Genomic DNA, 14,895 nt, shown 5'->3' with positions numbered 1-14,895 from the left:
GCTGTGGGATGTGGACTGCTGCCCAAGGAAGGGAGGGAGCTGCCTGGCCTGCCTGCAGCACAGTGGACAATGCCGACAAGAAGTCAGCAGTGTTACCCCGTGCAATGCACACACCCTTTTCAAGGAGATGGCAGCTAGGCAGAGATACACCCAGACCACGCAATTCTCTAGCACTTCCCTGTTAGAAAGCCAGGGTAAAGCACAGGATACAGCTGACGTGGTGCACCCAGGCTGCAGGCAGGACAGGCAGGTGAGCAGGGACCTGCCAGCCATGATGCCAACACAGCCTTTCACACACAGCTCTTCTTTCCTTTGTGCAGCAGCTCTATCCACTTCCCTTGGGGCTGATTTTTGCTCCCCAGTTTAATTAACAAAGCGAAGCCTCCTTCCTGCCTGACAAAAAAAAACCCCAAACCTAATGTGCTGAGATGTGCACTGCTTGTTACCCTGCAAAGGGAGGAGTGATCCAAGAATAGATTGCAGGAGGATTAGCACTACTTATCCCAAGGAAAAAGCTAAAAAGAACTTGGAAAGAGTGTTAAAGTGTTAGAAGAAATTATCCTGGATTTTATGTAGGTTGTTTTGTATATTTTACCCTGGTTTTCTAACAGGAAAGTACTAAGGCAATGACACAGTCCATGTATGAATCTGCCTGTCAGCCCCATGTCATCTCAGTGGCATTGAATCCTGTTAGTTGTTGAGAACCAACTTGACCTTTCCAAAATGCATCTGTTTCCTGGACATGTTTCCTGGGACAGTGTAAGGAGTGAATATGCTGGCCAGACTGCTGAGCCATCAAAACATCAGAGATCAGAAGATAATTGGTTTCATGGCCCAAACAAAAGGTATCAGAACTGCACACCTGTAAACCCCAGTTCTGGGTCACATTGATTTTCACTGTCCACTCTAGCATGGATGAAATGGTCCTCGGCTCTTTGCATTGTTTGTATCGAAGGTTCCCAAAGTCTTTAAGAAATGAAGGGTAAAATCTGAGCTTGAAGCACATATAAGAGCTGTTCAGCAACCATCACAGTCCAAAACCTCTATGCAGGGCATGTGAGAAAAGGCATGCCTGTTCTTCAGAGACCTGTATGTCACAGTCCCCTCCTTTACTATTTTTTCTGATCTGGAATATATGAGGAAGGTGTCAAGGCAGTGACTGTTCTCCATCCAATGCTATAAAAGGTGAATAATCCCTTTTAGAGATTAGTGGAACCTGGTAGGGTTTTGTTGCAATGTTTTTAACTCAGTGCCTTACAGTTAAGCAGGGAGAGGTACATACATGACAGAATCATCAGGAAACAAGCCCCATGACAGCCCTGAGTTCAAGAAGGGAGGTAAATGCAGGAATTTGGGCTTTGGTCAGGACAAAGGGAAGGACTGGGCCAGCTGCCCAAAGCATGAGACTCCCGAGGAGAGCAAACTGTTGGTGAGCCCACTTCTCACCTTGCCTGGTTCTTGCTGCTGGGAGGGGTATAGTGTTGTTGCTGCCATTTGTTTTCCCTTCTTCCACCATTCAGCACTTCCTTCCACTTTTCCTTCTCTTCCCTTATATCTGATCCATGTATAAATACAAGTGAAGCCTTGGCCCCAAGCGTTTAAGACCAGCACAGTTAATTTCTGAGCTACTTCTCTTTCATGAATTGTCATGGCTTTTGTAATGCTGGCAAGGACCTTGCCTTTCAAGATCCACCCAAAGATAGCTTTCAGTGCCAGACAGCTCAGCATCACATCACATCCTGATTTCTCATTCACATACAGTCAAGACCCAGGCTTAGCTAAACTGGGCAGTGTGGTGAAACCTCAGGGATGAAATGTCTGCAGAGGTAAAGTAGGTGGGACTGTGCTGTCTACACAGACTTGTACTTTAGAGCTTATGTCCCACACCATGGGATTGTATGATTCTGTAGCAGGTCAGTATTGCACAAGCTACTTCCAGAGTGAGTTAGATCAAATTGCTGTCCAAAGGCAAATATTGGTTGGAATAATATGGAAAGGTCTGATTTTCAAGTTTCCACTGGCCATGCAGTTCAAAGAGATTCTTGATTTTCAAATATTTCTTGATCTCTGTACTCAAGTTCCAGTATTATATCTACATCTTCGAGGAAAAAGAAATTCCTTTCAATATAAATAGTACATTTGATCGATACTTGTTTATTGTTTTCAGTCATTACCTGCCCATACCAACCCATTGCACATGCCTTTAACTGTAGTCAACAGTTTCACATCCTGGTTCATCCCAAAGTCCTGGGAATGGGTTCACCACTGGTAGACATAGGCCTGATTCCCCAGTGACCATATGGGGCTGTACCACTCAACAGCAGTATTTGATAATGGCCTCAAATCTAAAACTTCGTGACTCCACCTATTATATTTTACACTAAGTTTTGTAACATCTTTGTGCACTATAAATACTTTGTAGGCTCTCTCATAGCCCTCCATTTTAGGCAGGAATCCTGCCTTTAAAGGTATACAGGCTTGGAAATAACTGTTTCCAAAAATGTAGTATTAGAGCAACAATTTATATAAAACCTTTCATCCTGCCTGGCACATGGTGGTTTACATTCACTGTGGAGTTGACTCTCGGAGCCCTCCAAGTGTGATGCTCCTCTGAGAGGACCCTCTAACATACAGACTTTACACAATAGATTCCTTACATACTTAACGCTACTATGCATTAGATAAATGCAGTTCCCCCTGTGGTAGAGGGCAGCAACCATCTCCCTCTTACCACATATCAAGGGAAGGACAACTATAGTTAAGGATATAAAGCTTCCTTTTCTTCTAAAATAGTGCCACATGGAGCTTTCAGTATGGAGCTTTCAGTACATTCCATCTGAAGACCATGCAGGAATCATCATGGTCTTCGTTTTACCCAAGTTAAAAGTGAAGATCTGAAAGGGACCTTCTTAATTGTGAATCTTTAGTTCCAGAAAGTCTTAAATAGAAAGTGGAGAGCACTATACCCTATGGACTTTCCAAACTCTTATATGAGGGCAAGAGACAAGCTATGAGGTACTCGTGTATCTATCTACACAGGCTTTTGGCATCAGTCTGAGAGTTGATAGGGGAAATACTAAAACCACTGGACAACAGCTGTTTATAGAACTGCAACTCATGGCTCAGTACTGCGCAGTGCTAAGCACCCTCTTAAAGGCTGAGAATTCTTCACTCCCAAATGTCTTTTCCAGCACTTAGACGCCTTCAAATCCTTGTCATCTCTTCTGGGATTGGCAGCCCCTGTAAAATTCCACTTCTCAAAGCTTCCCTGCCTTACACGTTAACCAGAAACGATTATTCCAGGAGAATGCACCAAGGCAGTTTACTCAAGATGAAGCAGTCCACTTCTTGATGACTCACAGGTACTTTTTGTGTGCGTCTTGGAAAGGGCAGAGGTCCTTTCAGAGCTATGTGATTTAGCATTTGCATTGCCTCAGTTAAGCAAAGAATATGCCTTGGAAGTGTTTTCAGAGGAAGAGCTGGATGGCTCTGAAGAAGATACTCTGTATTTTCCTGCAAAACAAAGCACAGTGGTTAGGCATACGGACAGATAGCTTGGGACATGTTGTCACTGCAAAGCAAGGACAGTTAGACTGCCTTGATGACGCAGTTGTCTTTGGCTTGGTCTGCAGCCCTTATACTAGCTGCATTACAGCAGTACAAGCAACCACAGAAGTCAATGTGTTTGGTGACATAACCAGGATATGTCAGCCTGAACTGATGATTATGCCGTGGGGTAGTAATTTACTCACACAAATGCAGGGACTTAGTGGTCCTCATTGAGCATGGTTGAGATGAATCCCAGCTCTCTCCCTTTTGTGACCATGAGACTCTAAACTAAGACCCAAGTGCAGAGAACCCAGGAGCAGAGTGTGGAAGAGAGTAGTGATAATACAAGAGTCTCAGGTGGCAGCAGCATAGGAGGCAGTTGTGGGCAAGTATCTTTCTTGGGGTAGGAGGCTTCTGTATCTGGGCATTGTACTCATGTATACTTACTGTAGCAGAGTAAGAAACCAACTTCTCCTTCCATTATCTGACTAATAAACTGTCTCTTAAAAAGCAGTTGCTTGCCTACATTAAATTCTTCCTTATCCCACTTTGACCAAATGTCACAATCATCTTCTCTGAGCAATGGTTGGATGCAAAGATTACACACTCACGAAAGAAATTACTCATATTTCCAGCAATGCATCTTACAAGATAAAGTCATAACTGAAATGCTGACATCCATAAAATGACAGCCAGAGAACTTTTGAAGAGATATAGCTTCAAGGTGGTGAAGAGTACATGAACAGTAAATGAAATGAGGAGCACTGTGTCAGGGTATGATTAAGCTCAAAACAAAACTCAGTCAGTGGGTTTTAGAACTGATGAAGCATACCACTCTCCAATACTTGCTTTAGGCTTTAAACTGAAAGAGGTAGATTTAGATTAAATATTAGGAAGAAGTTCTTCCCTGCAAGGGAGGTAAGGTGCTGGAACTGGTTGCCCAGAGAAGCTGTGGCTGCCCCATCCCTGGCAGTGTTCAAGGACAGGTTGGACGGGGCTTGGAGCAGCCTGGTCTAGTGTGAGGTGTCCCTGCCTGTGGCAGGGGGTTGGAACTGGATGAGCTTTAAGGTCCCCTCCAATCCAAACCATTCTGTGATTCTATGAATCTTTGATTCTATGATTATGCTGCTAGCATTATGCTACAATCACAATCAATTATGATAGTGATACCAATGGCTTACTATAGTTCCTTTGTATTAGGAGGTTAAATGCCATCTACAGATGGATGGATAGACAGATAGATTGATAGATAAAAGAATAGACAGCCCCTGAGAGTGAGAATGCAGGCAAAACCTTATTTGTGCTTCAGTAGGCGAGATTTGTTGTCACATACCTGTTTTCCCACATAAGTTATTAAAGGTTCTTGAAAATGGATAGCTCATAGCAAGCATTGGTGTCACCAGGATCAGAGAGGTTGACTGTAAGAGAAAAAAAAATGCTTTTTGTCAAAAGCCTAGAACTTTCTTTGCAGCCACATTGATGGGGGAAAAATATAAAACTTAACAATAAGGTGTCCAGTAGTGCAAGCAGGCAACCCACCAATGGACAAGTTAGATGTTTGAGAGGCATCAAGTTCACCCAATTTGCATGTTTATGATGGCAATGAAAGAGACGAGCTTTGAAAGAAGCTGCAAAGAAATGGCAGGACACAAACAGCCTGTCTCTAACTGCTGGCCAGGGAAGATGGGTTAGGCTCCAGAGTCTACCATACCAGACAGTACAGAGTTCTGGTCCCTTATCTGAGGGAATATGTCCATTAAGGCAACCAGAAAAGCTGAGATTTATGTGCTTAGGGATGGTCCTTGAATGTCAATAGCCTGAGATAATCAGAGGCAAATTTAACTTGGCACACTAGAGGGCATTGGAACACAACTCTCTACAGTCCAGATGGGAAAGAAGAAACGTTTGCTGCTAAAATGAAGTTTCTTTTTTTGTTCTGGAGTGGCTTGGGATTCCTCTAAAGATGTGTTAAAAAAAAAAAAAAAGTATGGAAAACGTGGGTTTTTTTTGTTCAGTTCCTCTCTGTTCGTTAGGTTGTACCATGGTGACGGAAATTAAGCAGTTTTGTGTATTGTCACCTGTATCATAAGGTGGTAGAGGGATATGAATCATATCTAAAAAGTCTGATCAAAGACTTTGATCTTGCTTAATTTGTTCCTTATCAGCAGAACTGCCAAGGAAATATGCCAGTTCCCACTGGGGCAGCTTCCACAGTGTCAACTAGAGTTGGAAGTATCTGAAAAGGAATTCAGAACTGAGGTCCAAGACTTGTTATCTCTACTTTATTCTGCTGGATGTGTCAGTATAAGACAGAATGAAGAAACTGACATGCTTAATGATAGCTGTATCAGTTATTCCTGCCTTCCTTCCAGTATCCTGAGAAAAAAGAATTTTTTCCCATAGTCATAGTAGCATCACATACAGCACATGTCCTTTTCAAGTCAGAAAGAAGGAATAGTGCTGAGTTCCCAGGAGTAATCCTCCTGCAGAAAGCAATGGGACACTTGGAGTACTGGTTAAAAAAAATTCATGTGGATTATTCTGGGCATCCTAAATGAAGAAAAATGAGTCAGAAACTGCATCTTTCCCTTTGATGGTTTGAGCACTTAAAACTCAGAGAGCTGCTCTGTCTCCTTCTGGGCCTTCAGCATGTTGCTGGAGGGAGCATGAAGAGAGGTCACTACATTAATGATATAGATGATGGGAAAAGTGCACCCTCACCAAGTCTGCAGAAGATACAAAACTGGAATGAGTGGCTGATAGATCAGATGACTCTGCTGTCATTCAGGGGGACATCAACAGGCTGGAGAAATGGGATGACAGGAATCTTATGAAGTTTGACAAAGGGAAATGCAAAGTCCTCCTGTCCCTCAGGAGGAACAGCCCTGTGCACCAGGGCATACAGGGGCCATCTAAATGGAAAGAAGTGAAAAGGTCCTACACCTCTCTCGAAGCAATCTCAGGCACGGCTACAGGTTGGGCAGAGAAGAGATTCAGAGCAGCCCTGCAGAGAAGGACTTGGGGGTGGTGGTTGATGAGAAAATGAACATGAGCCGGCTTCAGTGTGCGCTCGCAGCCCAGAAAGCCAACCGTATCCTGGGCTGCATCAAGAGGAGTGTGACCAGCAGGTCGAAGGAGGTGATCCTGCCCCTCTACTCTGCTCTCACCAGACCTCACTTGGAGTATTGTGTGCAGTTCTGGTGTCCTCAACATGAAAAGGACATGGAACTGTTGGAACAAGTCCAGAGGAGGGCCACGAGGATGATCAGGGGACTGGAGCACCTCCCGTATGGAGACAGGCTGAGAAAGTTGGGGCTGTTCAGCCTGGAGAAGAGAAGGCTGCGTGGAGACCTCATAGCAGCCTTCCAGTATCTGAAAGGGGCCTATAAGGATGATGGGGATGGACTCTTCATTAAGGACTGTAGTGACAGGACAAGGGGTAACGGGTTCAAACTTAAACAGGGGAAGTTTAGATTGGATATAAGGAAGAAATTCTTTACTGAGAGGGTGGTGAGGCACTGGAATGGGCTGCTCAGGGAAGTTGTGAATGCTCCATCCTGGAGGTGTTCAAAGGCAGGTTGGACAGAGCCTTGGGTGACATGGTTTAGTGTGAGGTGTCCCTGCCTGTGGCAGGGGGGTTGGAACTAGATGATCTTAAGGTCCTTTCCAACCCTAACTATTCTATGATTCTGTGATTCTATGAAAACAGAGCCAGACTTTTCTCCTTGGTACCTACTAAAAGGACAAGAGGCGGTGGGAATGAAGACAGAACCAGGCTTTTCTTGTTTGTGCCCAGTAAAAGGACAAGAGGCATTGGGAACAAACAGAAACGCAGGAAATCCCACTTAAGAAGAAACTTTTTCACTTTGAGGTTGTTCAAACACAGGAAAAGGCTGCACAGAGAGATTGTGGGGTCTGTATCCTTGGAGCTACTCAAAATCCAGCTGGACATGACTCTGAGCTATAGCTGACCATGCTTTGAGGGGGAGGGTGGTACTAGATGATCTCTGGAGGTACTTTCCAACTTCAGCGATTCCGTGACTTCATGGGAGTTGGACTGATTTGAGTCAATGCTGCTTCTCTGAGCTGACAGTCCAGCCTTAATAGATGCCTTAATTCCTTTGAGCATATGTACTCATCTGTCTTAATTATCCTCATTTTTAAGTATGTTTCCTAGTTCTTTAGCAATACCTGTGCAGACTTTTCTAAACCAGTACAATCTTCAGATACTGATAGAAAATTAACCTCTATTGTCATTTAAGAATGATGCTAGCATTTATTACCATTTACTTTTTCCACTATAAATGCCAGTAGTTAGATTCTGATGCCTTCAATCCCTTACCCATCCTTGTGTGGCTTCTTTACTGAGGGATTATGAATGCAGAAGTGTAAGTTGAAACAAGCATTTCTGGACGTAGAGCTATCCATCCTCATGCAGCCATCCCAGATACAGGTATTTTATTCCTGTTGGCTGAAACTTTTCTGTATTCTGTGTCTGGGAATGTGGCCCCTCTTGTGCAGAAGTAGAGATGAACACACATTTGGCATCAGCGAGAAGAGGATAATAAACAACTCTGTAGTCCCAACGTGTCTTCAACCAGCGGAGTTCTTTGTGAGGTGAATATTAGTCCATAGCCTCAGCTTGTGGCCCTCTCCTAGGGCTGCAATACATGCCCTGGATCACTGAGGTTATGACCCCCTTGTGTGGATGGCCTCTATTCTGCTTTAGAGTTTTGTCAAGCCTCATTGTAAAAGCAGGTAATTCTGTGGGTTTACTCCCTTGTGCACACTGAGAGACTGTCTCCCAACCTTTCTAGAGGGTACTGGTTGCTTAATGTCATAAGCAGAATTGTACTTGGTTGGATGCAAGTATCCTCTAGCCCACTTGCTTCTTAATTCAACATGGGCTATAGCAGAGGCCCTAGGGAAGAGTTTTATAAAAGCAAAGCAGCAGTTCTCTAGAATGTTCTTTCCCCTTCTGCCTTTCAGAGGTACAGGGACTTCTGGAGGCAAAGGCAATACTTTGGTGTTTAACAGCCTTTAATGGCCTATTAAGCTTACACAACATGAAGTAAATCAAGGCTTGTAAGGGATGCGAAGTACAGATTATTTTCTCCTCTTTCCTTCCAGTTCTGGGCAGCAACATGAGAACAAATAGACAGACACAGTCCATTAATACATGACTCTGTGGTTGGATATCCACAGAGCAGGTCAAAAGCTTAAGGGTAAGAATCAGAGAGTGTGGCAAAAAAGGATGGTTGGTGTCTACTACAGGCTGCCCAATCAGAGTACTACTGATGAACCCTTCCTACTTCAGCTTGCAGGAAACATCATGCTTGCAGGCTCTTGTCCTCCTTGGGGACTTCAACCATCCTGATATCTGCTGGAAAAGTAGCATGGTGAGCTATAGGCTATCCAAGAGATTCCTGGAGTGCATTGATAATCACTTAAACCAGGTAATAGAGAGCCCTACCAGGGCGGATGTGATACTGGACCTGATGGTCACCAGTGCAAGCAAGCTAACTGGTGATGTCAAGATTGGAGGCAGCCTGTGCTGCAGTGATCATGCACTCATGGAGTTCACAGTCCTGAGGGAGGTGAGACAGCCAAAGGATACAGTCAGGATTCTGAATTTTAGGAAAGCCAACTTCTAGCTCCTTAAGGAGTTAGTCAATAGGACCCCTGAGAAACTGCCCTCAGGGACAAGGGAGCAGAACAGAGCTGGCAGGTCTTTAAGGATGCTTTCCAGAAAGCACAAGAGCTGGTGATCCCCAGGTGTGAGAAATGGGGTAGGGAATGCCAGCTGGCACAGCTGAGTTGAGTCCTGCTGATCAAACTAAAGGGCAAGAAGGAAATGCACAGGCAGTGGAAGCATGGACATTGTCCTCGAAAGAGTAAAGAAACACTGCCTAGTTGTGCAAAGATGGGATCAGGAATGCCAGGGTGTAGCTGGAGCTGAACTTGGCAAGGGATGGAAAGAATATCAGGGGCTTCTACAGGTATGTCAACCAGAAGAGAAAGGTCAAAGAAACCATACCTCCCCTGATGTGCAAGACTGGAAAACTGATAACAACAGACAAAGAGAAGGCTGAGGTATTCAGCAACATTTTTTCCTCATTCTTCACTGGCAGGCTCTTTCCCCACACCTCTTGAGTGGGCGAACTGCAAGGCAAGGACTGGGGAAGCAAAGTCCCTCCCACTGTATGATCAGGTTTGTGACCATTTGAGGAACCTGAACATACATAGATCTATGGGACCTGATGAGATACATCCCAGTATCCTGAGGGAGTGGGCTGATGTAGTTGCCAAGACATTCTCCATGGTATTTGAGAAGTCATGGCAGTCAGGTGAGGTCTCTGGTGACAGGAAAAAGAGCAATATCATACTCATTTTAAAAAGGTAGAAAGGAGGACCCTGGGAACTATGGACCTGTCAGCCTCACCTCTGTGAATGGGAAGATCATAGAACAGATCTTTCTAGGAGCTATGCTAAGCCACATGGAGGACAGGGAGGTGATTCGGGACAGCCAGCACAGCTTTGCTAAGGACAAATCTTGCCAGACCAACCTAGTGGCCTTCTATGTTGGAGTTACTACATTACCAGACAAAGGAAGTGCTATGGATGTTGTCTGTCTGGACTTCTGTAAAGCCTTCAACACAACATTCGTCTGTATGAATTGGAGAGGTATGTATTTAATGGATGGACTGGTGGGTGAGGAATTGGCTGGATGGTCGCATGGAGAGTGTTCAAGTTGCAATATCTCCATCCTTTCCTGCTCATAGCTGAAGGGCATCTTCCCCAAGAAGTTCCCTTTGTATTTCCCTTAGATTGAGAATAAATAATAGGGCCACTGAAATTTTCTGTTTTCTAACTTAAAAAAATATGATTTCCATTATAGTTTGTGGTTTATGTCTTGTGGAATTTAGATCAAATGTCCACCAACCTTCTTCTAGTTATTTACTAATTATAGGTGAAACAATGAACTTCAAAAATGTGGGTCTGTTTATGCTGTTAGTATCTTCTCTTTTATTCAGCAGTAACTGAAATACATTCTTAGGTCATACTTCTAACCTTTGTTTGCTGAGAACTCCATTTGGACATTGAATTCCTTTTCAGCAGGGCTTCTTGTATCTATTTGTTAAAAAAAATATGATCAATTGGTAAACACAGAATTATGTTCAAATTCCAACAGTATGTTCATGCAATATAAAAAATAATTTGAATTCTTACCTTCTTGTCCCAGAGAGTCCCAAACACCAAAATGAATAATCCCTAGGAGACAGACAGTTACATGCAGTTTGATGATACCTTTTAATTTCAGTACTTAATAATTATTTCAAACATTGTCCATGCTATTTAAACTCTAAACTCTTTGACAGAGGACATTTTTCTAACTGCATCTCACATAATGGAGTGTTAATATGGTAGGAGTTTTCCTGGCCTGGCCTATTTAAACTGGGTGTATATCTCTTCTGTAGAAGTGGCACAGATAGTTTGCCAGTACTAAACACATGTAGAAGAAGGCACCACTGTGTATGGAAGACATGCCCTGCCTCTGTTTCCCAGATAAGTTTGCAGTTTGGACTGAAGCATACAATTTTAATGCTGTTCTTTAGAGACAGAGTACACATAACTACTGTGTCCTTAAGAAATCCCATTATATTGGGATCCTACTGGCCACCTAAATATGTTGTTGTAAAAATCATACTGACTTAAAACTCTCAATCATGTGTATTCTTTTTATTATTAATACTATTCATCTGTTCTTGGTGACTTTCATGTTCTTCATGCTAATTTCTTGAACACACAAGAGCTTAATATGATGCCTCCAGATGCACTAAATGAAACCAGGCAGCTGAAGCTTGCCCACCTGAACATAACAGGGCTATTTTCCTGATCTTCAGGAATGAAATTCTTCCCAAAGGTACTGGCAAAGCTGTAAGTTATCTTTATGTCAGCTTTATCTATAAGGCACATCTGTTAAGGCAGCTGGGAATATGAAATGCTGCTGAATTCCTGGAATGGGTTTTCCAAAGAGCCTTTTGGGAATAAGGATGTGTAAGGTAAACCTGATCTCTCCCAAACTGTTTTTACTCTTCTCCAAACACAGCACTACAAGAATGTCACTACATGTTAAATGGTCATACAGTAAACAAAACCATACGCATGTGCAACTCACCTGCAAAGCATTGAGAAGAGCAAAGAGGATGTGGAAGATTCGATGACTATTTTTGATGATGGTGGCAAGACCAAATCCCCAGGTAAGGCCTAATAGGGGTGTCAAGATGGCCACACTTTTGCCAATTTGAAACAAAGAGTTCCTCTCCTGCCTGTTTGACCTATCCCCAATAGTTGGCCTCATTATTTTTATTATAACAACTGCAGTGATGAACAAATTCATAGCCACAATGATCAGGGCAGGTATGACGAAGGCCAAGAGAGCTTTGCTGTCCTTCCAGTTGAGCCAGCAGACATCCTTTCTGGTGTAATTGTTCCTTGGCAGTGTGACAGCAATGGTGATGGCTGCAATGGCAAAGGGGCATCCATATCCCAAACAGAATGCCACTGCTTTCTGGGAGGTCTTGCTTGTGTTATGCAAGATGAAGACCAGTCTATAGAAAAGAATGAGGCCCAGGCTGAGCATCCAGAAAAAGACACACAGGTAGAATAAATGGATGAAGAAGGTGGCCACTAAACAGATACCTCTGCTCATCTGTTGGTTTTGGTCACTGATGGAGGCAGTGACAATGAACCAAATATCAGCAATCAGAAGTGATGTAGCTATGTTGAGTATACAGACATGGCGCATATAGGAGGTTGTGTTGTTTGTCACGTATTTCCAGACTAAGGATTCAACTATAATGCAGACTGCCAAACTCAAGATTGAAATAGCCAGGCCAATGTAGGTAATATAATCTTCAAAGATTAACTGGGAAGATTTATCAGGTGACATCAGAATTGAGAATGATGTCAAGTGATTACAGGAGCAAATGACATAATCTTCTACCTCTGTGGGGGTGCAACCATTAGTATCCCAGCCCCCTCCAACTTTGTTGAGTGTGAAGTTCCAAAAGACACATCGGGGCATCTTTAGAGACAAGTTTTTCTTTGCAAATGTCATATTGATATCAAACTTGTGGCTTCTGTTGCTGTTCACTGTTGTTGATAGCAGTAAACCATTCAGATACTCAGACTCATTTTGGAGCAAAATATGTCCAAGTTTTGAGTACATCACACTGACAATGGTTGAATTTTGGGTTAGAGTCTGAATCTCAGTTTCATCAATGAGCACATTAACTGTGAGGTTTTCTGTACTGCGGAAGTTCTTATTATAATCCATGTTGCTATTTTCTGTGACAACTATACCTTGTAGCTGAAGGCTGTTTGCAGAGACAGGAGGAATGGTATTATTAACTGGTTGGAGACGCAGAGAAAAATTTTCTACTGATTGAAGTAACAAAGAACTTTTGAGTATCTCTTCTTTATTCAGGTCTTCCCAAACTTTAGCTGTGGAATCAGCAACAATGAAGTCCACTGTGGACAGGAAATTCTGGAACAAAAGATTAATGTTGTTACTGAAATCTCATACAAATCACTGTTGTTTCTGATGGTAATTTCTGTGTGGTCCTAGAATTGCCTTTTGAAAAAGCCCAGCATTTTCTTATGTTGCTCAATCCATGTGAAGCCTACAGTTGTTAACCCTCTGAATGCTCTATTTTCAAGTTAAAGTTTCCAGAAATGGAGCTGTGTGGTGCTTTATTTTTTTTTTTTTCCCCCCACATATTACTTAGTATTTGTCTTCTCCAGCCTTCTTTTCCTTCTTTCTCAGGGTTTGTGCTATCTTTAATTTGTCATTTTCTATCATGTAGGGTTCTCCAGGTACAAAACGTCATCTCTTTGCTCGGAAGAGCAGTGATTTTCCTCTGTACCTCACAATCGATGTTTTAAAGTATTTCTAAGATTTGCTTTGCTAATAATTTGTTGTAACATCTAACTGATTTTCCTTGCTCGATCATGGCGCCTGGAATTCACTCTCCCCAACTGTATTTCAAACTTTTTTTCTATTTCTCCTTCTATACGTAGAATCATAGAATTATGGAAAGGTTTTGACATTTTAAGAACAATCCAAGCCCCTTGCTATGGGCAGGGAAATCCATCTTGACCTTGAACATTTCTAATGATGCGGCATCCACAACTTCTCTGGGAAACCTCTTCCTATATCTCACCATCCTCATTGTAAAAAATTTCTTCCTTATATCCAAACTAAATCTCCCCTCTTTTAGTTTAAAACCATTGCCCCTTGTTCTGTCACTACAGGCCCTGGCAAAAAGTCTTTCTCTGTCTTTCCCATAAACCCTTTTTAAGTACTCAAAGACTACTACAGTGTCTCCCCAGAGCCTTCTCTCCTCCAGGCTGAACAACCCCAACTCTCTCAGCCTTTCTTCACAGGGGAGTTGTTCCAGCGCTGTGATCATTTTTGAGGCCCCCCTCTGGACCTGCTGTAGCAGGTCCATGTCTTTCTTATACTGAGGAACTCCTGAGCTGTATGTAGTACTCCTGGTGGGGTCTCACTAGAGCAAAATAGAGGAGGAGAATCTTGTCCTTCAACCTGCTGGCCATGCCTCTTCTTATGCAGTCCAGAATACAGTTGGTTTTCTGGGCTGCAAGTGCACATTGTGTACTCATGTCCAATTTCTAGTTGCTAAGCATATCACATCCTCTCTTTCATGCACAGGCTTCTTGTCGTCATAATTTTGACTTTTTATAAACTCTTCTGTATCTTTGCTGTAATTTCATCTTTGCTCTCTTAATACTTTCCTGTTCCTGACACTAAGTAACTGTGGAAGTTCTTCAGGGAGAACGTCATCCCCTGTGACAAAATGGGCCAAAGGGCTTTGTAAGAATAGGTAAGACTTAAAATAAAACCTTACTTGAATAATGAGCTCCTCTGCATCTGCTGGAATAGAGGAGATCATATCCAGGATGGTAACAATTGCGCCCAGGTTTGCAGGAGAATTGTTTATTATGTTTTGCTCCTTTCTTGTGTTTTCCTTAAGCTCTGCAAGGTAGTTAGGTAGGTTTGCTTTTGCCTCAGGACTGTTGACTAAGGACTGGAATAGAAGATAACAAACAGCATACCACATGTTTGCAGTTTGCCTAGAGCTTCATCTTCCTACATAATGGCTACCCCTACACTAGTAAAATAACCAGAGCCAGGGTCATTCTAGACATGCTGTTAATGTTCAACTGTCTGACCCTCCAGAGCACAGCATCCTAACCTGTTCTGGGTTAATATCTAGGGTATTATGGAGAGTGGTGTCTTCATGATAGAGAATAGTCTCTTGT

General features: G+C 42.9%; 1 protein-coding gene across 1 annotated transcript in view; it reads right to left on the bottom strand.

Annotated features, from left to right (window-relative positions):
- Positions 1–3,433: 3,433 nt before the first annotated feature.
- Positions 3,434–14,895, bottom strand: part of ADGRF5 (adhesion G protein-coupled receptor F5) — a gene marked incomplete at both ends in the record, with an annotated part of 28,944 nt that continues 17,482 nt past the window's right edge. The window contains 6 exons of the mRNA XM_080615267.1: positions 3,434–3,513; positions 4,883–4,967; positions 10,621–10,680; positions 10,780–10,821; positions 11,729–13,099; positions 14,481–14,660. Coding sequence (XP_080471393.1) covers positions 3,434–3,513; positions 4,883–4,967; positions 10,621–10,680; positions 10,780–10,821; positions 11,729–13,099; positions 14,481–14,660 — 1,818 coding nt within the window. The remainder of the gene's footprint in view (positions 3,514–4,882; positions 4,968–10,620; positions 10,681–10,779; positions 10,822–11,728; positions 13,100–14,480; positions 14,661–14,895) is intronic.

This window comes from Psittacula echo, assembly GCF_963264785.1.
Source record: "Psittacula echo genome assembly, chromosome: 4".
NCBI classification, from domain to species: Eukaryota; Metazoa; Chordata; class Aves; order Psittaciformes; family Psittacidae; genus Psittacula; species Psittacula echo.
The sequence above is the reverse complement of the archived record's forward strand: the minus strand, read 5'-3'. Positions and strand labels throughout refer to the sequence as shown.